This window comes from Castanea sativa, chromosome 2 (assembly GCF_040712315.1).
Source record: "Castanea sativa cultivar Marrone di Chiusa Pesio chromosome 2, ASM4071231v1".
Classification (NCBI taxonomy): domain Eukaryota; kingdom Viridiplantae; phylum Streptophyta; class Magnoliopsida; order Fagales; family Fagaceae; genus Castanea; species Castanea sativa.
The window spans coordinates 13446634-13471793 of NC_134014.1; the positions used below are offsets into that span (position 1 = coordinate 13446634).

At 36.1% G+C, this 25160-nt stretch overlaps 2 protein-coding genes across 2 annotated transcripts; one reads left to right on the forward strand and one right to left on the reverse strand.

Annotated features, from left to right (window-relative positions):
• The first annotated feature begins 5406 nt into the window (after positions 1-5406).
• LOC142626496 (peroxidase 40) lies at positions 5407-7363 on the forward strand. Its single transcript, XM_075800327.1, has 4 exons — positions 5407-5666; positions 6132-6323; positions 6605-6770; positions 6878-7363. Exons 1-4 carry the CDS (start codon positions 5427-5429, stop codon positions 7276-7278), a joined length of 999 nt encoding a protein of 332 aa, XP_075656442.1. The 5' UTR covers positions 5407-5426; the 3' UTR covers positions 7279-7363.
• Positions 7364-7760: 397 nt separating this feature from the next.
• On the reverse strand, positions 7761-20958 carry LOC142624450 (flowering time control protein FCA). The gene is made up of 19 exons (XM_075798018.1): positions 20320-20958; positions 19622-19692; positions 19430-19508; positions 15264-15346; positions 15131-15182; positions 13376-13443; positions 13127-13193; positions 12602-12681; positions 12452-12516; positions 12103-12162; positions 11809-11971; positions 10845-10928; positions 10190-10759; positions 9475-9678; positions 9198-9392; positions 9068-9106; positions 8776-8841; positions 8648-8693; positions 7761-8155 (listed from the first exon to the last, which is right to left on the reverse strand). The coding sequence occupies exons 1-19, from the start codon at positions 20468-20470 to the stop codon at positions 8148-8150; spliced, it is 2151 nt and encodes a 716-aa protein (XP_075654133.1). The 5' UTR covers positions 20471-20958; the 3' UTR covers positions 7761-8147.
• Positions 20959-25160: the final 4202 nt, after the last annotated feature.

Below are 25160 nucleotides of genomic sequence, written 5' to 3' on the forward strand. Positions count from 1 at the left end.
TAAGATCCTACATATTTTCAGATTTAAAGCAAAAAACACATTGATAATGACTTTGTATGTTGAATAATCACGTAAATTATAAATTCATCCACAAAAAAAAAAAACTAAGATTTGCATCATATGATGTAATTTGCATGTCATACATCGCTAAATCTATACTAACGAAATAAATATATTTAAGTTTTGACCCAATGTATTTAAAAGTTCAATAAATGTTTAATTAGCAACAAAATACCAAAATATTTATCAAAATATATGGAAAATATTTTTCAAGTTCTAAGTTCCAAGTTTGAAATCCAAAATAAGTTAGCAAATGGAAACTAGCTAACTACAATATAAAATCCAAAAGTAAGATGAATATTAAGATGAAGTGAACATTTAATTATTCTCATTCCAAGGTTCTTATAACCACCGTCCTAAATTCCTAATCATCATTATTCATTTCATCATCTATGTAGACATTATATATTTATATACTAGAACTACAAAAGACATCAAGATACAATGTCACACTCAACTATTCAAGTTATACCACTCAGTAACAATTAAAGAGCATACTCAAAAAAATCAATCAATCAATATACAAATACAAGCATAGCTGATAAAATTATATATATATATATATATATATATACACACACACATACATTTTATTACTATTAGGAGATGAATAACGAATGTAGAATCAGTTTCCTAGTAAATATATCTAAAACCCAACTCTCATGCCATGAACATTATTGCTTTTGATGATTTAGGATAATAGTTCACACCTTACAGGGTCTTCTATAAAACTCTAGTGTTTGGTTGCAGAAGGGGAGCCACATATATTCATATTAGAGTTTGCAACCGCTGGAGAAATTGCTTGAAAGATTAAACTTAAAATTGTTGCTCGCTATTTCTAAACAGTATGGAACTTTCCAAAAAACATATATAAAGACTCATTATTATAGAAGTCTAAATATTTTATTACTAAACAGTAGCTGTAAAATGATCAAACAAACTCAATAAAAAAAAATTTAGATAAAAAAACCAAAAATTTATGTTTTTGGTAGGATCGGTAGGATCCCATACGATCCTACACGATCCTACATACGATCCTAGCATTTTTACGATCCTAGCATTTTTACGATCCTAATGCGATCCTAAACGTTTTGGTGAGGTGGGATCGTAAAATCGTGCGATCCTACGATCTAGATCGCGATTTTGACAATCATGCTTCCAACTGAAGTTGATTAGACTATTTCGTAGTTCGTACAAATTTTATAATCAAAATCGAGATTATAGGTCCTGTTAGGCTGTTAGTGTTTCCAACGTGGTGTAAACAATGCCATATAGCCATGATAGTTTTGTGACTTTTGTCAAGTAGTCCTAGCACAATTCATATTGGAACATTTGAATCTTCTTGCTCTATGTCTATAAATGCCACATAAGCTGGGCATTTTCCCAAAAGGGGATGGGATTGTTTGGATTTGTTATACAATTGCCCTATTGGGCAATGGGAAGTAGACTAGTCCCCAAAAATGCCCATTTCACATCGTTGTGCTGGGGCTGTGAGGGCTCTTAGCTATATGGATAGTTCAATATGCTCATAAAAACATTCGCATTGGGTCTTGTAAATGGTATATGATGGGAAATTTTAGCATCAAGCCCCTTAAAACTCACATTATTTGGACTTGAAATTCTAAAGAAAATTTGCAATTATGCTACAGTACCATCCTAAATTTGTGATGGTACTGTTGCAACATTCCAAACCCATATTTATTTTTAATTCCCTACTTTAAATATTTGCCTCTCTCTCTCTCTCTCTCTCTCTCTCTCTCTCTCTCTCTCTCTCTCTCTCTCTCTCTCTCTCATGGTGGTGGTTTCTTCTGGCCTGGGTCGTGGGTCTAGCGTGGATCTAGTGGTGGTGTGGCATGGCGCAATTTGGTGGGTCTTGTGATGGGTTTCGGGATCGGGTTGTTGATGGGTTGATCGATGGTTGATGGGTTTGGTTATAGGTTGTTCATGGGTTTAGCTGGGTTTCGAGTTTGATGGATTTGGTTATGGTTTGTTGGTTGTGGCATGGGTTTGATGGGTTTTGGGTTTAATCGGTGGGTTGCCGTAGGTTTGAGTTTGAATGGGTAGTGGGTTTTGCTGGATTGGGTTTGTTGAGTTGTAGTTGATTGATGGGTTGTTGTGGGTCGTGGTAGGTGGTGTGACTGGGTGGTTGAGATAACCAACGGTTAGCTCTTTGTGGTGCTTTCAATGGTGGGTGATGTGACTAGGAAGCTCATCAATGGTGGTGGTAGGTGGTTGAAAGAAAGTAAAAGAAATAGAGATTAGAGAGAGAAGTGAGATATTTTTTATATTATTTTTATTTTATTGTTTATATTATTTTAATGTGTTATATGAGAAAATAAAAGATGGGATGCTAGATGTGTTATAAAATGGTATAGTATAATAGAGAAAGTAACTTTTAAGATGGTATAGTAAAATAGTTTGAAAATAGCGGATGTAAATGCTCTAAGCACCTAACCCTACCTTGTAAGTCACTCCATGTCCATGTAGATGAAGCGAAGGCAACAAGGTTTTGAACCAGGCCTAGGCCGAACAACACATATTGATATGGAATGGCTGGATGGTAATTATAGATGCCAATTGTAGGGGACTTGGGCTAGGTGATTGGCACTGGCTCACCAAACTTAATCCCAAAACTGTAAGCCAAAAATAAATCAAGGGAATTCGAGTCGGCCCGCATTCTGTTGAGATGGGCCTGGTCCAACAATGAGTATGTAAGGATCCAAAGAAAAATACTCGGTGAACTCGTTAAGTGTTTGGTCACATTTCGACCCAATGCTAACCATTCAGACAGTATGATATTAACGTGAAAGCAGAGAAGTTCGGTGAGTAAAGCTCAGATAGTCACTGAACGCTAGGAATGCTTTTAGGAGTTCCTTGTTGAACACTACTTGGCGTCTAGAACAAATTTCAAGAGAATTCTCAGAAGACATAATAATTCCTTATGATTCTGGGTGAAAGTAGGATTGCATGAAACTTGGTGAAAGGCTAATGATTTGAATCCCACTTAAAAGAGAGTGTTTAAGGAAAGGAAGAAAAAAAAAAAAGGAGAGAAAAAAAAAACACCATAAGGGAGAAAAAAAGAACTAAGGCTAGTGGAGGAGACAGAATAGAAGGTAAGCTCTACAATAAAGAGAAGAATTGGGCTAGCAACCACACTAGAGCTCATAGTTGGGTCATTTAGGCTTCGCTTGAGGCTACCCTGTAGGACTATGAGGAATCCCACCAACAAATAGATTTGGAGCCCAAATTCACTCTCTTGCTTATCTACGTTAGCAGGGTGGGGCACCACACCAATAATATAGGTCACTACTCACAACGGTGATCATAAGGCCGTCAACACTATTTACTACTAGAATAATTATTTTAAGCTTCTTTTGGAGAAAAGTTCTTGTTCAAGATATTGTTCTTCGACTATATATACTCTCTCACTTCATCCCAAAATGGCCAAAGGAGACAGAGACCCTCTAAGACTTGGCGATGTACTTTAAATAGCCGAACTTTGACAAACATCTTGTGAATTACCTTTTTATTGTAATTTGTCCAGTAAAGAATAACGTAACATTTTTATAATAATTTCACAATAAATATTTGGTGGCATACTCTTAAGTCTTAATGGTAACAAAAAAAAAAGTGATATCAATAGTAAGCTCATATAATAACTAATAACAGATTTTCACATTAGCATTTTTGTAAAATTGTTGTGAAGTATGTTCGCAATATTTTCATAACAAATAATAGACAGTAAGTGTTATTAGTTTTAATATGGGTCCACCACTAACATCACTTTCTTAAAAGAGTAATATTAAGTTCACAATATTGTGTGGGTTTTAGTTAACTCAACTAATAAAAATCTCTGATAGTTGAATAAGAGATTTGGGGTTCAATCTTCACTTACACCAAAAACCGATTAGTATCTTAGTCTAATGGTAAAGTGTTATCATTAGGAGCAGACGTTATAAATTGAAACTCTCTAAAAAAAAATTCATAATATATTCATAATAAATGCTAAGTGACAAACTATTATCGGTGAGGCCATAAAAATAATATAAAAAAATGTTATTGGCGGGTAAAAAGAAAAATTGTTGAAACAATGCAACACATGATAAAAACTTATGCTCACACTAGTTTTCTGTTTTATTTATTTATTTATTTGTATATTGAATTTTTTTTTTTGAGAATCAATTTGCATACTGAATTAATTATTTATCTTAAAAAAATATCTTAATGGTTAGAGACAATGCTCATATTCGGAATGAAAAATAACACTACTCTGTAATTTAGAGGCCTCATAGACGAAAGCATAATGAATCGAAACGGAGCCTATAAAGCCCAATGCGACCTTACTTAAGTTTGATATATATATATATACGCACCTAAGTAGAATTAATAGGTTGGGCCGGATAAATGAAGCCCATAAGGCCCAATTACCCCTATGGTAAGGGTTAAAAACTTAAAGAGTACCTAGGTTTCTTGAGCAATATAAATTCATATTGTGTACCCTAATTTTTTTTAAGAATGGAATTCTTTTTTTTTTTTTATATACTAGATAAAATTTCTACTCTAGTCTAATCTAAATGTATATGTGTGTGAAGTTTCCTTCTGAAAGCTTGAACCCCGACCCTTACCCTCCACACTCCACAAGCATTTATACTTGTAAAATGACAATCGCACCAAGGATGCGTAATGGAATATATATATATATATATATTGATTTTGCTCTATTTTTATTAGCATTGCTTAGATCAGAAATATTCAACCAAAAAAATAAATAAAATAAACATCTCTAAAAACTGTTGACAAGAAGAACGATGGACCTGAATTAGCTAATACCATTTGTGGTTTAACTCTAATGGTCACAGGTTAGAGAGAGTCTGAACACAACAAACAAATGAAATCGGTATAATTTCCATGTGACGCTCAGGAACTCCTCAATGAGATTGAACTGTCCTCAACAACAAAAACCATGGTACTACATACACTACTTCCAACTACTACTGATATGTATATTTTTCTCACACACACAAAAGGAAACTTTATAGCTTCAATTTCTAAGTTTTATGGAAAACAAGAAAACAGAAAATGGGAAAGATTGAAGTAGCACATGGCATTAGGTGTGTATATGCAGCTCATCATACAGTACTGACCTCTTCTTATGCTTGACCATGTCTTCTAATGCTTAACCCCACTTTTGTACATAAAACTTGCCCTCCTCTAAGCTACACCGACCTCCCATGACCCAGTAGTCTCATTGTTACCAAAACACTGCCAAGCAACTTCTATAAAAGGAGCTTTCACTACCCCAACTCAAACCCCACCTCAAATATCAGTTTATATCCTACACTGTTAACAGTTTCTAGGTTTATAAGATGTCCAAGTACTTTGCTTTCTGTTTGGTGATGCTTAAGCTTGCAATGGCATTTGCAAACACACCAAACTCCTTGAAAGATGAAGCATGTGGTGAAGTGTCTTTAAGTTTTGGCATATACCTCGACATTTGCCCAGAAGCTGAGGCCATTATCTTTTCTTGGGTTGCAAAGGCAGTCTCAGAGGATCCAAGAATGGCAGCCTCGCTGCTACGTCTTCACTTCCATGATTGCTTTGTTAATGCAAGTCATCTTTAATCTATGTCATTCACATTTGTTTTTACTTTATAAAGTAGGATAAAATATATTTTTTTCCTTCAAATTCAAAAAGTTCTAATTCCATCCTCGAAATTTTAAAATATTCTGCCTTTCGTTTTTGTGCCCACTCCATGCTAAAGTTTTAAGGATAAAAATAAAATTTAGATGATATTTCAAAGAAGAAAAAAAATCTTAAGTTGTATCTCCTTTTTTTCCTAAATATTGTTTAGGTTCTTTTTCATCCCTAAAATATGTATTATGTTAGACATGCTGGCAAAAAAATTAACGAAAGTGAATGAAAGGACAAAATGAGTTTGTTTTAAAATCGAAATAGATTTATTTTAAAATTTTAGGGGTGAAAATAGAACTACAATACATTTCAAGGACAAAAAAGAATGGTTTTGCCTTTAGAGTGACCTGTGGACAAAATGTGTGTGGTGAATTTTGCAGGGTTGTGATGCTTCGGTGTTGCTAGATGACACAGACAATTTTGTTGGAGAGAAAACTGCAGCTCCAAACTTGAATTCCTTGAGGGGGTTTGAAGTAATAGACGCCATTAAGTCTGAGCTAGAAGTTGTTTGTCCTCAAACTGTTTCTTGTGCTGACATTCTTGCAACTGTTGCCAGAGACTCTGTTATTCTGGTGTGTGCTCAAAGTTGTGATTTTTTCAGTAATTATTAGGGATGTTACAGATTTTACTACATAAGTCTTATAAAAAATGCATGTCAATTTTTAAACACGAAAAAAAAACAAAGTAATTCATAAATTTATGTTATTGCTGTGACACAAACCACTTTTATATAAACATTTATATAATAAAATTTGTAGCAAATTTATCATTTTCCTTACTCTTTTATCAAGGGCTTGATGCTTATGCCAAAGTCCACAACGAGTTTGTGCTAATTTTGGGTTTTAATTTATAGTCAGGAGGACCCAGTTGGGAAGTCCAAACAGGAAGGAGGGACAGCTTGAGTGCAAGCAAAGAAGCAGCAAACAACAACATCCCAGGCCCAAATTCTACTGTGGCAACTCTTGTGGCCAAGTTTGAGAATGTAGGCCTCTCGCTCAATGATATGGTGGCCCTCTCTGGTAATAACATATTGTTTTTGTTAATCATTTGTTCTTAATTATATCATAGTTTATAAAAGTAGGAAATGATTATTTGCTCAGAAACACTACTATTATTCCTTTGGTAGGTGCACACACAATAGGCAAAGCCCGATGCTCAACATTCAGTACTCGACTACAAGGAATCAACCAAAATGGTCCAGACATTAATCTGGATTTCATTGCCTCACTGCAACAGCTTTGTTCAGGATCCGACAGCGCCACAACACTAGCACATCTTGACCTCGTAACTCCAGCAACGTTCGATAACCAATACTATGTTAACCTTATTTCTGGAGAGGGATTGCTTCAATCTGACCAGGTTCTTGTTAGCGGTGATGAACAAACTCGTCAAATAGTGGAAACCTACGCAGAGGACTCATTTGTCTTCTTTGGTGACTTCAAGGATTCTATGTTAAAAATGGGAAGCATTGGGGCACTAACAGGGTCAAGTGGTGAGATACGCAGGAACTGTAGGACTATTAATTAAATTTGGCTTATTGAAGTAACCTCATTATGCAGAGGTATCATGACATGTCTAATCTGTGCTACAGCAGATGCTTATCTTAGTTTATGGAAATTGTTATGAAATAGATAACTAGTTATTTAGTTGTGTGCTATCGCTTTGCAATCTAATAACAGAAAGAAAGAGGTGACCCCTAGTGCATGATATTTGGCTAACATTAATTAAGTACCCATCACAACTTGATTATATCGTTTTTAAATCCATCCTTTTTCACTTACCAATTGCAACCATAAAACCCTAAGCTTTGCCATCACAAACTTTAGATTATGCCACAGAACTACCAAAGATTAAAGTTATCAATGTCGTGCTAGATACTACTTAATTTGGCAAGAAAACTAAATACTTATATACTGATTAATACGGGGTGTACTATTTCATAATTACCGCTACACCTGAGCCCCAATACAGTCAATATAGACCAGTATTATATTTTGTTTAATGGCTTCGGCTGGTAAGGTATTAATAACATTGGTAAAGGTTCATAAAGCATATGTGAAGTACAGTTTAAGCTAAGAATATGATTATGGCAATATATTACGTTAGACAAAAATAACATTCTAACTACTCGGTGAAGGCAATCAATTGCATTATGAACTAATGGCACACGGGCTTAAATCACTGAGCCACTTCATGTGAGACGGTAAAACCTCACAATAAAGAGTAGATAACTGAAGGCTCAATAAAACTGTTTATCACATTATACATTCCTTTGGTGAAGAAGTTGCCTGCCTTAGCCTTCAAGAGAGTTGATACAAGTTTTTTGGCTCAGTATCCCCAAGCAGCTACACTTCTTCCCCATGTGCCCCCTTGAGTTATACTTCTGCTCCACCACTTCAAGTTCCTGAAGATGAAAATGTTCATAACAATGTCAGTAGATTTCTTTTTTTGCTGAATATGTCAGTAGTTTAGACAAGTACAGTGCATACATTGTAATCTTAAGAAGTGAAGAATAGCAGGTAAAATTTTCCCAACCATTTTGCTCTTATCAAGAGGAGATGCTATTTGACTTAAAGATTATGAAACTAACTATTATCAATTCCAAACCCCCATCCCCCAAACCACCCTTGCCATTTGGCCCAAAGGACATTGGTCCCCCACCCTTTTTGCGGGTCTTCTTTTCTCTCTCAATAACCACCTCATAAAATTTGGGTTCGTTAAAGCCATAGGCACCTAAAATCCCATGATGGGAAAATCTAGTAATATGGTTGCTTCCAAATTTAACCCAAAATTAGGGAAAAAATGAAATCATGAATCTCAATGGCCTAAAAATATTTTGGCTTGAAAAGAGAATTTCCAAAGCATAATCAGACAAGTAAAAATAAACTCTTAGAACCTGTTGGCTTATTCTTCCACATCCACTCCTGAGAAGCCTGAAAGCCCTGCAGAAGATGCAGACAATTGGAATTAGACTGAGGCCACAGAGAGAACTCTGAGCACAGGCAACATGTGAACGACAGATACCTGTTGGAAACGTGCAGGATCACTGGCTGAACCAGGTGCTGCCTGTAGTTGTGTATAACCAAGTTCCTGCAAAGCCAAAAGATCCCAACAATACTGTTGATAAACATTGTTGACCACTTCTTAACCGAAGTTAGACCAGTTCTCTAACTAAAAGATTTCATACACACTTGATTCTCCAGATGGTACAAGACAACAAATACATTCTTCCAGGATCCCATTAGTTTTTCAAAGCCTAGTTCTAAATAAGGCATCATTGTATAAAGTATAATCTTTCTGCAAAGGTGAAATTTACCTGGACATTTTGGTGACCTGTTACTCCAGAAGCTTGGTACTGAGATTCCAAATTATATAGTTAGCAAAGAAAAAACTAAGAATATTGATTTTTATTTTTATTTTTTTTAAATTGTGTTTAAGGCACCAACCGATGATGAGAAATTAGGCTGCTGTATCTGCTGGTGGTGGTGGAGTTGTGGTTGAAGATGAGCTGGAAGCTGCACCTGCTGCGTTTGTGTGACTTGTTGGGCAGATAGAACTTGGGGGTGTGACTGGGTTTGAGGCTGTTGAACTAACAATTTTTGTTTCTGTTCAAACAGCGCCAACTCTTCAGGTTTCTCCCACTACAAGTTCATTTAAGCAAGCGTCAGTCACATAAATGGTGGAAAAATCCCAACAGGAAAGCAAGGCTGATAAAAATCTCACCCGGCTTTCACCAGTGACACTATTATAATAGTAGTTGTATCCATCGGGGGAGGTGTGCTCTGTCCAATTACATTTTACAGGAGCCATAGCCTGGTTCATTACTGGTATGGCGGGAGCAGCAGATTTCACAGAAGGCGCATCAGCAGCTGATGAAGTAGCAGGGGTGCTGGCCACTGCCTGTTGTACAATCCCACCCCACTGAGACTGCAGGTCCAAATGACATTCTCAGCATACAATCTTTAAGAGTATATAAAAACAATTACAAAAGAGCATTCCAACGATAAACTTCTACAGACAACCCCAAAGGGTAGCACAATCAGTTAGGCACCATGCCTCATAAAACAGAGACAACTAGGTTGAATCTCTCTACAGAGAAAAGACGAGTAAGGGATGAAAACTGTCAAAATTGAAAAAGAAATTAGTCTTGAGTTCAGAAGCAGTCAGTTAGATGATAAACATGAGACAGACATGTCAAAGATCCATGATACACCAATAGTGGGTTGCATTTAAAAAATACATCCCATGATTAAAAAAAAGCAATATGAATAAATACTAAGTTTCATTTAAAACAGGTTAACAAAGTAATAAGACAATCAAGTTATCATGTAAGCAGTACTCTTAACTCCTAATCTTATGATAGCACAAATGTAGCTTTCCAACAATTATGATATGCTTCCAGCATACCTAACCAATTACTTGATCTAATCCAAAATACCTGCTGTTTATTAGGCTGAGAACTCTGTTGCTGATTTGATGGTTGCATCAGCTGTAACTGTTGTTGCAATTGGGAGAATGCTTGTTGAGACGACTGAAAGCTTGCCTGCAGAGTTTGTGTCTGTTGTGACAACATCTGAGCTAACTGAGAAGGAGGCTGCTGAAGATGTTGAAGTTGCTGCGGAACAGGAGCAGGAAGCTGCTGTTGATTTGTGACAGTAGACACAGAATGAGGTTGTAAGTTAACATCCAAAGGAGTCTGTAGTGTTGTCGCAGATGAGGCAGTCTGCTGAACCTGAGGCTGAGAAACAGAAAACTGTCCACCTAAACCAAGTAAATGTTGTGACGGTAGTGCTTGACTGAAGGGTGTTTGACCAGCAGAATGAGGAAGCTGTGGCTGACCAAGCTGCTGTAGTGATGCAAGCGGTGTTTGCATTTGTGAGTATGATGCTGGAGTTTGAGGGTGTGATTGAAGGGAAGGTGGCAAATGCTGTGGTGACTGCATAGGCTTCTGGAATGGTGTCATTTGCTGGCTGACCGGTGGAACTTGAGGTTTAGACTGGTTAAAACTCTGAAAAAATTTTGGAATGAAATTACTGATTGTTTTGGAAGAACCTGGTAGACAATGAAGACACATAAAAATAATCACCATATACCTGCTGTGATGTTGAAGATGATGTACCTGCCTGTCCCACAAGGGAACCATCGGGAGGGCCACCAAAGCCACTTGAAGGACCACCCTGAAATTTTTCCAAGAATAGTTAGTAAAAGAAGCTTGCAGTATTACAGAAATAATACCTAAAAAAAAGATACATGTATCCAATACATCGTAAGAAAATAGGATAAGAAACTACATTGCAGACACAGAACATGGAAACACAATTAATAAACTATTCAATCAAAGAATCTGTGCTATCATGAGAAGTGCTACGTCCACAATACTTTCACAACAAATCTTAAGTGACAAGTTGTTACTTGTTTTAATTTGGACCTTATCACTGAAATTACTTTCTTGTCCACCAATAACAGCGAATAACAATTTGCCACTTAGGATTTGTTATGAAAGTGTTGTGAAAATGTTGTGGAAATAGCATTTCTCATGATTAAAAGGCCACAATGGCTGCAGATTAACTATAGGAAGAGAGAGAAAGCTAAATGCCCCTCATACCGGCCTTCAGAGAACACTTGCATCATAGGTGAACCATAAAATATCAGTTTTGGAGTTGGGAGTCTTTAAACTTATGTAAAGCCATTGCAAAGAAAAAAATAAAACCCCAAAAAAAATTGAAGCAGTACCAGACCAGCCAAGCACACGGTTTTTTTTTATCCCAACACTTGGGTGAATAGTTCATGCCAAAATGCAGTGAGGCAAAAAATGAAATAGTATTTCAGTACAATTTCTTTATTTTTATTATTTTCTAGACCATTTTAAAGTTTGTTTGTTTTTGATTTTTTGGCAGAGAGGAATTAAACTCTGTAGTTTGCAGTATACTTTCTTTGGAAACCAACTACCTAGTCAACAAAAATCATTTAGGCAATCTATCCCAGTATACCTAGTCAGAGAAGCAAGACTCCTAAAAAAAGCAATCACACTACGGTCTAATCAAATTTTTTTCTTACCGGATTCAATGGCAAAGCCATGTCGCGAGACCTAGGAGGGAACTGACCCCCAAAGCCACGAAAATCGGTATTAGAAGGTGGCCTTACATTGGGTGGACTCATTGGATGCCAAGCATTAGGTGGAATTCGATCACCCATTGGGTCACCAAAATTTTGTGAAGGTCTGCCAAGGGGCATGAAAATAGAAGTGAGCAGAGATAAATACAATACCAAAAGCAAGAAGAAATAAGGCATAAATTTCACTAGAGTATGTAGAGAAAGGTTTGGGGGGATGATGTTTGAGGTTTGAAATACCTAGGCCCTAATGTTTGAAATTGAGGACCTAAACCCGGACCTCCAAGTGCAGGACCACCCCTGAAAAAGAGAAATTGAAAAAAAAAAGTCAAAATTTGGTTTTAGAGAATCCATCTGTGAGCAACATGGATAGGATTAGTCCAAAGTTAATGTGAAGTAGCTGCTGAACTTAAAAACAACAATATATCAGGTCCCTCCATTGCCAAAGTCCAACATAAGAAAGGTTGACCAAATGCAAAAGAGAAAAAGACAAGCCCAAATCCAACCCCCCCCCCCCCCCAAAAAAATAAATAAATAAATAAAAAGCAATTGCAGATAAAAACTGAAGCTAAGGTTTAGATATCAAAACCTTGAATCTCCAGGTCTAGGCCTCTTAGGATCAGCAAAGCGGACAGTTAACGGTTGCTCACAACCCTAAGAAGAAGCAGAAAAAAAACCATAAGCTCTAATAAGATAATCTGAAAACAGAATATTACTAGTGTAAAGAGAGAACACTAACTCTCATAGTATAGATTCCATTAAGAGCATTTATAGCTGCCATTGCCATGTCTCTGTGAGAGTATTTTACAAAACCACATCCTACAAAAGAAGTGAAACAAAAATATCAGTAACCAAAAAAGAGGAGCATTCAGGTTGTTCAGACCGCTAAAATTATGAAAAGGAAGTATTCTTTTCTTTTCTTTTTTTAAAGTCACTACACTAAAAAGAAACAACATATGTGCTGTGCTATTACGGGAAAAAAACAAAGAACCTACTGTTATAATTTAAAAAATAGACAAACAATATCAACCAGTTCATACTTTCTTACAAACATAATTAATCAAATGGCCACCATACCTCTAGTTTTTAATCTAATTCCTACATGCTTTCATCAAAAATAAAAAATTATCTGAGCCAAATATAAATCAAATTAAAATTTATTTTAAGGGATACTATAATACAGCAAAAGAATTGAGTATTAGAAAGCCTTCAACCAATTCAAACCATTTTTTTTCTAAAAAAGGGATAAGATTAGAGGACACACCACGACTCTGCTTCATATTATCACGCATCAGGTAAACATCTTCTACTCTGCCATACTTGGAAAAAATCTGATAAAAGAAATTATCAATTATTAGATATGAAACAACAGAACTTCCAATTAAATTTACACTACATATGGTAAAACTTGAAAGGGAAGAGTTTAAGTTTCCTTCATGTCAAGCTGAGAAAAATTTTTGCATATGAAGTATTAATCTTAGGAAAGGACAGCTCGATTGATGAATTGACATACTTCCTCAACTTCCGTTTCTGTGGCTTGTTTGTTCATTGATCCGACAAACAATTTGTACTCGACCGCACCTACCACATAAAGCAATTATTTCAGCAATAGAAAATTTTGATGGTTTAGACAAATGCATGTTCACAATCACGCATAAAGAACGTTTAAGAAAAATATTTCCCCCAAGAATGTCCAATTTATACTTTAGTCATATAGTGAAAATTAATGTCAATACAAGGGTTTTTCTTTTCTTTTCTTTTTTCTTTGGGGGGGGGGGGGGGGGGGTTGTGGGGGGGGAGAGGCTGTGAAAGAGATAAAATATTATGCATACTAACATGTCTGAAGATAGACTCACATAGCTCAATCTATGTTCAAACCCCCATTAATTACGCCTACAAAATGTTAGTGAACTATGTCCCAGGCTTTTTCCATGTTTGACTAGTAGAAGGTAACACATTCTAATAGAATTTATTACAAAAATAAATAAATATTAAGACTTCTAATTAATAATACTCCCCTTATCTACATTCCATGTGTACAAGCAAAACCAATAAAGATGAAAAAGTACAATGAACCTTTTTTTTTTCTTTTTTTGAGTAAGAGAAAGTTATGCCCCCCTGTTACTTAAAATCTTATACACACACACACATATAGGAAAAGGAAAATTAACTGTCCAACACAATCCCATAACATGACACTTGAGTGTTTCTTTGGAGAACAGAACATAAAGGTCATTGTTATTGTAGGATTCCCTCACGCAATAGGTTAACCCTTTCTTTCTTATTTAGGAATTGAAAATATTATAACATAGGTTACAATTTTGAAGCCCATCCAAGCAAAAGATTAAAGAGCAGTGTTGGTAAAAGGATCAAGTACGAGCTTAAGTGCAAAAGGCAAGCGCATGCCTAATTTAAGTAAAGCGCACATTTTTCAAATATAATGTATAATACCCTCTAATAAAAATATTTGTAACATATAGTAAATAAATTAATAAATTCAAATTAGTAACATATTTTGCCTATTAACTCAAATGGATGGTGCAATTGTACAACATTTGTAAGTTTAAATTTAACATAAGTTATTTCAGTTTCATGGACAATATGATAATAACCTAATCATATATTCAAAAATAATTTTAAGAAGCACATAACTGTGTTAGCTATGATCAAAACAAAGCATATGGTTCAATTAAAATATAGTCGAAAGACAATGACCACAAAACTCAACAATAAATTATCCTTGTCCATGTCCTTTGATATGTAAGTAAAGAATTGATTGTCAAGTACAAACATCTTAACCTTAAGAATAGTTTTTGTAATATAAATCAATGCTCCCTGTCATTTCCTTCAAGATCAAACAATTAATTTTAATGATTCAAAAAAAATTATAGCAAAATAATAATAATAATAATAATAATAATAATAATTAAAAAATGCCTAAACATGCTTTGTGCTTATTCAAAAAGCACCAGAAAAGCATCTTGAAGTGTGCTTTATTATATGAGTTTCTTTCATCAAAGCAAAGCAATTAGACCTTGAGGCTTTGAGCTTTTACCATGCCTAGGTGCACTTTTAACAACATTGTTATTGAAACACTCCAATTTTGCACAAACATCATATGCCACAATTAGTGCAAATGTGCAGTATTTGTTTTATGTAACTTGATTGGTCTAACAAACCCAATATGATTTTTATTAGTACAATTCCATACAAAAAATGGAAAGGCACAATTTCTATGAATAGATAATAAAATTTACAGATAATTTACCAAGGCGTTCGCGTTCTCCATCAGCATATCTCACTTGTATAGGACCCACTCCCTGGAAAAAAAATGAGTGTGTGAAACTACCACAAGTTAATTTGCATACAAGATTGGAAATTATTCCAGCAAGAAAACTCACCCCAGGAAGAGTATGTTGGTTGTGTAATGCCCTTATTGCCCTATCAGCTTCATCTGAGGTCGCATATTTTATAAAACAACAGCCTGCATAAGCAAAGAGTTTTTAATCCTGATTTCAAAACATTACTTCTACCCTTCTAACAATCTCAAATACAACAAATTTGAGCTTAAAAACACACACACACACACACACACATAGAGGCTAATATCAATTCCAGAGCTTTGTATTATAAGTTTCTGCTGGAGGGAATAAGATTACAAGGAGAAATCATAAATAAGTAGTTTGACTACTACAAAATAGACCAAATGTTTCAATAACAATAAAGAATACTGAATTGACGAAGTGTGATAAAAAAATCAAGATCTTTGCCACTCACAGCATGGCATTCCGTAAAAAGACTGCGGAACATTAAATAGAAATCCATCAAGTTGTTCACAACAAAACCAAGAAAGCTAAAGATTATAGCACAGATACATCCCAACAAATAAAGACTTAACAAAGCCTAAGCTGGCAAACACATACAACTAACTCACAACACCACCCCAAAAAAAAAAACCCTGAACTCCACACTGCAGGTCAAAGATTTACTGCTTTCCTTTGAGCACAAATCCTCAAAACCAAGCTATAGGGAATATTCATTAATACTAATGATGGAAAAAGATAACGAGGAATTATGTGTGCAACAATGGAGATTGATCACACAGAAGCCAAATATTTTTCTTGGAGAGAGAGAGATTCAATCGCTAAATATAACTACTTCTCAGGAACAAAAGCAGACATTAATTAAACCTCAGCCCAGGGCACCTGGTCATGCAATCACCCAACATTCTTCTTTGTTCATTTCTTCCAATGACAAACAGAGCTGAAGCAAATAGGCAATGCAGTAATTATTGGCACTAAGAACAACAGATATCCATGTTGCCAAGATACGCAATTATCATAACACCGTAATGCGGCTGCAATCCGTGAAGCCTCATTATGCTTATACATACAATCTAACAGAGAAGATGATTTATAATGGACTAAGGGTTTCCAAGCATTACACTTCTTTGTGCAATCCAAGCATTGAGTCATTTAAAGAATTTAGCTCAATCTAAATAATACATATTGTTAACTCGTCCACAAAGATACATAATAAGAAATCTAAAAGCTATTAGTTATGTTAAAACACACACACACAAGAAACAACCCGACTCCAAAGCCTTATCCAATTGTCAAGAAACAGAACTAGCTAAAAATAAGCTCCTGAGAGTCAAAAAAAAAGAATCAGCAAGAGTAAGTGCAAAAGAACTCATCATATACAGATCATAACTCTGTTGCTTTGCATATGCTCCTGGACATCAAACCAATATGTTTACATCAACAAACAGACCATTCTTCAGCACATAGGGTTTTGGGCACATCAAGATGGAGAAGGATCATATTCCAACCACTCACAAGAACCATACAAAACAGAAATGTACTCTTGAAGACAACTAGAACTGCAACTATTTTCACCCATAGTCACTTGCATTTCTCAGAACAGCACATCTTCCTTTGCTCCACCATGCTAACATCTAATCAAAATTCAAAAATTCAACAAAACTTTATCTTCACCCTACACACATAAATTAGAGTGCTCACATTCATTTTCTTTAGGTCAATAGGCTGTGTAAAGTTTGAACTCTATAGCACAGCCCACATCCATTAACCAAAAAGCATTTGAAAAGACAACCAATAAGAGTGGATATGAAATAGACTGGCCACAACATAAACTAAATCTTAGGGGCAAGAAGTCAATAAGCATCCAGGAATCATGGCGACAAGGATCTCTTTGTACCAATCCTTTAGAACGAACAACCATGGAGCATTACACACAGAGAAATACAAAGTAACTGAACAATCAGCCATTAGATCAAGAAAATTCATGATTAAAAATACAATAATGTCACAGGCACCAAGGTCACAGGAAAACTTTCAAAGGCAAACATCTTCTAAGATTGGCATTATCAAAAGGATAGCTTCAAACCAAACTAAGTCTGCACTTGCAAGTATGGAATCTGAAACTTGGACAAAATACACTTCCCCAGTTGTATCGGCAGTGTAAATCTTGGTTAAGCCAAAAACGCTCCTTCAACCCCACAATATATACACACATTATATCTACTGCAGAACCCTAAAAAATAAAAACCCCAATCACAGAAAGAATTGACCAAAGCTCCACCACTGTACCATAGAGCGCTTGTTAAATCATCACGGGAGACATACTTGAGCTCTGCATATTTAAAGTCCTAACAGACCCAACAGATATCAACAATGCAAGAATCCACCAATGAGACAATGGCGCCTGATGTGCAAATCACCAACATAATAATTTACGTGAACATCATAACGTTAACCAATATGGACTCCACATACTGGGATTTTGCAAGTTCGGAAACTATTTCCGCACATTGACCCATCATATGAACCCCAAAGTTGACAACAAACAGAAGGAAAAACAATAAAGTTTCACAGAAGATTATCCAAATGCATCGATTGCAAGATATCGGCCAATGGTGTCAGGGATTCATTGAGGCCCTAATTTCACCAAGTATTTTGTCAACAGTTACATTCACTCACCTAAGGGCTTCAACAAATCACTGCAGCCATTACATAATAGAGAGTATTTAAACCACAACGCAACCAAAAACTTGACAATGGCCCTCAGGTATCCAATAGGTAGCAAAACCCACAAACCAAATTAAAATAACCAATCAACTCTGATATCAAATCATGCACAAACTTACAAGCATAAAAAAGCACTTTCCAACATATGGCACGTACGTCCAACCACTCAATTAATATTGTGGACCAATATTTAAAGATCTATGCAAAACGCTGTCTAATAAGTAAATTGTAACACCACAGATTCTAATAACGAATGACGAAGGAACACCTAATCGCATTTTATTCTATGATTGAACATACAACTCCACATCACCACACGCCTGCCATGTGCAGAACTCATGATAGCTAAATTTATTAAATCCTTCATAGCACAAACTACAAGCAAAACAAAACTGAAGAGATAAAATTGATAGGAAACCCCACAAGCCAAAGTTTCAGACCAAAATACTCGCACAGGTTAGCTTCGGTATCAAAATACCACACAAATTTACAAGCATAAATGGCGGTGTCCAAGAAATGGCCCATAAATTTAACAACTCAATAACATTGACCATTGATCAAAGCGTACTAAGGAAAAAGGCTGGCCTGTAAGTAAGTAGTAGACACCCACATATTCTGATTATTAAGACAGCAAAAACATAGCAAACCACCATCACACACCTGCCATATAAAACATGAAATGGGTTGCCTTTTTATCACATTAACATCACTGCAAACCCATGATCATGAACAAAATGAGCCAAATATTCAGCTCTGAGATACTCAAAGCCGATAAAGATATTGACCCCACTCACTTAATAGAAACAACAACAAAAATAGATAATCACGAGACATCCCTCACACAAGCAACAGGTCCGTAATTCAAAATGTAGCTTTTGGGCAAGTTATCAACACACTCACAAGTCACAGCCCATTAGGCATTACCTCTAAATGCCACCCATCTCTGATAGACAATCCAACTTCAGAACCATTTCACTTAGTTAATATAAAAAACTAATGTATGACATTCCACACCATTTGAAAGAAGGAACTCCCAGGTTCACCGAGATATGAAAAAACCACTCGGAAATTACAATGTGATTAATTCCATTCAAAAGCAATAATCCAAGTATTTTGTGTTATTCTCTGTACAATAACTGCACTTCTAAACATCCTGACATAAACAAGCTACAGTAATGGCAATAGACACTCCCATTACAAAACAGAAAACAAAAATTGTTGGGTAATGCCGCCACCGCTGCAGCCACTATTGCAAAAGCAGGATCTATTTCTCTTCCAAGATCCCAACTGCTATTCAAAAACTGGTTTTTAGTAGGTTTACACATCTTGCCTCCTCCTTGTTTGACAGGACGGACACAAAAAATGGTCGCAACCAAAACCAACAAGCCCGAAACTTATTGCAAAACAAACTGAGACGAAAGATGAGCTTACACTTGTTCCCATCAGCCTCTCAGATGACCTGAAATAAGATAGGTACAGATCACAATTATTTCATAGAAATTAGCATCTACACGTACCTTGTTGTTGTCCTGTTCTCTTATCTTTAATCAAAGCAACCTCTATAACATTTCCATGATCTTCAAACAGAGGGCGAATCTGACATCAAAATAAACATGACATCAACAACATAAAACAATAACAGGATAACAGGGCAAAAATAGTATAACGACCATTTTTTTTTTTTTTTGTATATGAATTGATTGACTTACATCTTCCTCGGTGGCCGTCCTGGGAACAGATCCAACAAAAAGTTTCGCAAAACTGCCGCCATCAAATTGCTCTGAAAAATCCAATACAAGCGTAAACCAAACAGGAATGAAAATAAACCAATGAAGATTGCAAGTATATACACTTTCCTACAACTTCTCATACCAAACCAACTCACTAGATTGCAAATAGTTCTTCCTTCTAATTCAACTATGAGATCCTATTAACTAACAAAATTGAGATGCATATATTTTCTCGGGCCTTTGTGATACTAATTATCCTTCTAAAAATATCCAATAATGCATCCCTAGATGTCTTTTAATTGTTGAGTTGTAAGGCTCTTGGATCCAAGGTTCACAAATCATAATTGAATGGCCCACTTGCATACGTTTTCACAGTACATAAAATCAACTCTGACACAAGATCAACTATGTGATTCCAAGCAGTAAAAACAAAACAAAAAAAAAGCCAACCCCAACCCCATATCCATCAACAATTAATTAACTCTAAATTAGTACAGTACTGCACCATAACCCCTAGCAATAAATAAATAATCAAATAAACAGTTAAACAAGCACCAAGTACACACAATAAGTAACATTCAATTCAAACTTTACAGTTAATCCCACAGTTACAATTACAGAATTACAGTTAAACCCAAAAAAAAAAGGAAAAAAAAATTACAAAGAACAAGGCAAACCTGGCGAGCCTCCGCGGCCGGGGAAAGAAAACCCTCGCTTCTGTCCGGAAAGGGGTGGCGGCACCGGCAGCGGCGCCAGTTGCTGATGATTATTGCTATTATCATCATAATTATTAGACCCGAAACCTCCTCCGCCTCCGCCCCCGCCCATGGGTCTAAACCCAGCGGGGCGAAATCCACCGGGCCCGGTGTCGGCGCTACCGGAGCCGGGGGAGAGGCGAGGAGGACTCTCGAAAGGGCGGTGGTTGGCACCGCCGCGGAAGTTATTAGGGCTACGACGGTTGTGGTTGTTGGTTAGAGGTCCATCGGAGAAGCGAGAGGGACCTCTAGAGTGACGATAGGGTTGGGAATCGTAATGATTGTTGTGGTTATTGTTGTCGTTGTCGTTGTTGTTATTGTTGTTGGAGTAACGGTCTCCTCTGTGTCTATCCAGCTTGGCGAATTTTTAATTAACACCTAGAAATTGGAGAGAGAGAGAGAGAGAGAGGTGCGGTTGAAAGCCTGAGGGGTGAGAGAGAAAGAGAGAGAGAGAGTGCAGTGTAGTTGGGGGGTTTGGGGCTTTGGTCTTCTTCTTGGTCTTCGTCTTCTTTGTTGCTTGGTGGTATTTGAGTTTTGTTGGTCCTTTTTGACAATTATTAAATAGTGTTGCGAGCTTGGGGAGTTTCTTCTGCTGGGCTTTTACGCGAACTGGGCCTAAATAGTCTTTTTCTGCTTTTACTTTTTAGTCTTTATTATAAAAATATTAAATCGGTTTGAATTTTCCTTTTTTTTTTTTTTCTTTTTCTTTTTCTTTGGGTCTGTCGTAGGGTATCCACATAAGTAGATGCATAAATGTGCAAAATGGAAAAAAAAAATACTAATTTTACACATTTTGGGCAAAAAAACACCCACATTAGTGGGTGTAAACTCGTCTATAAAATCCATCTTGCTACAGTACTGTGTAAATTTACACGAGTACTGTAGCATGTTTATTTGATTTTTTAATAGTTTTTTCTTTCTCCTCTATGTACTGACTCTCACCTCCCTCTCTTTCTCCTCTCTTTCTCATTTTCATCAGAGACTCAGCCAACAGCTCTCCCTTTCTCTCATCTCATCAATCTGGCCTGCTCTAGCTTCCACCGATCGCTGAGGACCAAGTCGAGTCCATCGCCCACAAGATCGAGCAAGCCGAGTCGCCGGACGAGTCCATCGCCTACAACACGAACGGAATTTTCTGACGGAGAAACCTGAGGCTTTGTTCTGAGCGTCGAGGAGCAGAAATTAGGCCACCGCGTTGACGAAGACGAAGACTTAGATGCCGGACGCTGAGGAGCAGCTCTCATATTCTCTCATCTCATCAATCTTTGAATTTTTTTTGTTTTTTTTTTACTGAGTTTTTTTATTATTATTATTGGTTTTCTTTGGGATTCCTGTGTGATTGGAGGCCGGAGGCGTCAATCTTGAGAGAGATGGTAGCTGATGACGGTGGCCGTGTGGGTTGTGTTGGATTTTTTTTTATTGGGTTTTTTGTTTTACTGGTTTTCTTTGGATTCCAGTGTGATTGGAGGCCAGAGGCGTCGATGGTGGCTGATGACGGTGCATGGCTGTGCCGGGTTGTGTTGGGTCTGTGAGAGAGATGAAGGTGGGAAGGAAATGAATATTTTATTTGAATAAATGTGTATAATAAACAAACTGATGTGAGTGTTTTGTAAACGTGAGTGTGTAAAATAGAAAAAGTAGGTTTTTTCGTGTAAAATAGAAGGAAATTTTGTATGAACTGATACAAATGCTCTAAGATGTAGTTTGATGAAATTGAGTTTGGTGGAAAATAGAAACAATAATAATAATGTTTCGTTGACAATAACTTCACAAAAAATTATACATAACAAATTGTTCCTTCTGATATTTACTTTATTTTATAAGTATAGTTGCCAGTTATGTTCTCTAAAATGAATTAAATCCCTACAAAAAATCTTGATATGACAACTCTTCTATTACTATTGGTTATTAATTGAATCTTTAATTTATTTTAATAGACAAATGGGGAATGGAACTATTAGTTGCCGAAAAGTGAAAAGATACTTTGTTTGTATACAAACTTATGAAATTCTCTTTGAGCTCTGGTAATCAATTTAATATGATATGATTGAATAGAGAATCATATTTTACTTATATGTTATTTTTACTTGTTATTCTTTATAAAGTTATAAAGAAGGTACAAGAATAAATTCTTTCTTTTTTTATATCCCTACCACCGGTCAATAATGTAACTACTTAATAATTGTTGTAAAAAGTGTTGTAAACATAGCATTTTTCTACACAAAAAATTTGGAAAAAATCATCTAAATTTCTACAAATCTCCATTGAGTGGATGTATTTATATACATAAATAGTATTAAACCAAAGTCACAAACCAGTATCCTTAATAGTGTACCTATGAGCAACAAAATTATTAACTATATTGATGGTTACAAACTTTTTCTTTATAATTTGATAATTACAACAAAGTGGATGAGGATTTGAAACCTGAACATATATATTATAAATACTAAAAATTGTCGAGTGAGCTACAAGACTTTTGACTAAATATAAATAATGAAAGTGTATGATAAAGTATGTCTTAAATAAGCCCACATGTTCATTTTCATCCTTCAAGTCTTCAAACACAGTAAGTTAAGGGTAGCAACCTCAATTCATGGTAGTTGATTACATTCACTGCTATAAATCACAATCTATCGATGTATGCAGTTGCATTACCTTAGTCTCTTCTCTTCTTCTCATTAGACCTGCCTCTGCCCTCATCTTTAACACGCCGAATTTGCAGAGCATTAACACTAGGAGTGTGCATGGGTCGGGTTGAAGGGATTTTTTGACCCAACTCACCATGGTGTGTCAAAAAAAAATTCAACCCAACCCAACCTATCACATAAGTCCAACCCAACCCAACACAACCCACGTAGGTCGAGTTGGGATGGGTTGAACCCATAGGTTGGACAATATTGTAGAGTAAGAAATACACCTGTAGGTTGAGACGAAGCAACAACATTTAAGAATCAGCCAAAAGAAAACTAAGAAATCAACAAAGCAAAAGCTAAACATTGATCCACCACAACAAGAGAGATAAATAGATAGAGTAAGTGACAGAGAGAAAACATTGAGTAACTTTACCTAACACTGGAAGAGAGAGCTACCACCGGAAGGATAAAACTACCGTCGAGGCGATGATGATAGCTGATGGACGGCAGTGGCTCAGCAAAGGGAGAGAATGTTAGAGTTCAAATGTGAGTAAAGTGTGAGAAACTGAGAGTGGAGGGGAAGAGAGAGGCGGCACATTAGGTTTACTAATTGTGAACTAATAGGAATAGGATTTTATATATGATAGAAGGAAACAAAGAAAGTGCTCTACAGCAGGTTTTTAAAATAAAAATTATTATATATATATATATATATATATATATATATATATATATATATATGATAGTAGGAGGAATAGAGGAAGTTCCCTATAGCTGGTTTTTAAAAAAAAATTTATTAAATATATAATATATTTTAAATATATATTAAAATATGGATGGGTCGGGTTGGGTTTGGCGGGTTTGTAATTTTATGACCCAAACCCAACCCGACCCGCTATAAAAAAAAATAAAAAATAAAAAAAGGTAACCCAACCCAACCTACCAAGCCCTAAAAACTGACCCAACCTGGCGAATTAGGTTGGGTCGGTGGGTTTTCTGCACACCCCTAATTAACACCGATCAGCAACTCTCACCCATCAGCAGCATAGCAATAAACTCTCACCCATCAGCACCTCTCACCGACCCATCTCACATAAACTCGCCCAGTGTCATAACTCACACCGACCGTGCCATTAACTCTCCTCACCGACCCATATCACAAAGCTCTCTCCCTCACAACGGATCAAATCTTAGAAGTCATCTTAAACCCATCAACGCCATAACTCACCGATCCATACGGCTTCTTGTAGAAGCTCTTTCCCTTACAATACATCAGCAAAAGAAGTCAAACGCATTTAATCTTTGCTCAAAAATCAAATTCTTCGCCCAATTGCCCCTCATAAAGATTCCCAACCGTCATCGACCCAATCGAAGACATAAGTCTTGTACGGATTTCACTCCACCCATAGCTACTCCGCTCTAAGCTTCTACCACACAGTCACCTAGGGATTGGTTAGGTAAGATGTTTTAAATTTCCCCAAATTTTCTAGCAGCTTTCTTTCACATCTAAACCTACCTCATCTCAAATCACATTAACCCATGTTAGTTGCTTATTTACTCTCACTTCTTTATTCAAATGGAATCAGACACTGCATCCTTATCCTTCTCCACCTCAGTAATGCCATACAGAACATCAATACCTTTGAGTACTTCCTCCCCTGACCGTGTCCCCTGACTGTGTTCCCTTACTGGTAGGTCTGCATCTATGTAATAAAATTGTGATTTTATTGTGTTCCCTTCAATTTCTTATATATGTGATTTTAATTTGACGTCATTTTTTTGCTTGTTCTGTTATAATTTCATAGCTAGTTCATCATTTTTGTACATAGTTCTGATATAATTTGTCTTCATTTTGTGGCTTTTGTGTTGTTGTGTTTACATCATTGTGCTTGTATGTGAAACTATAAACTTGTTGAGTAATCAACAATCTATGCTTTAGATATTCTTTCATGAAGCTATTTTTGGTGTATGATGTCCACTTCAATTTGTTCAGTGTATTGTGAGAAAAACAAGATTATGATCATTACTCTTACTATACTTTTTTTTCATTTTCTTGGGCTGTTGTTGTTGCCTTTAACTCTTGAAGATGAACCTCTGCCTTAACTCTGTTACAGTGTTTTCATCCTT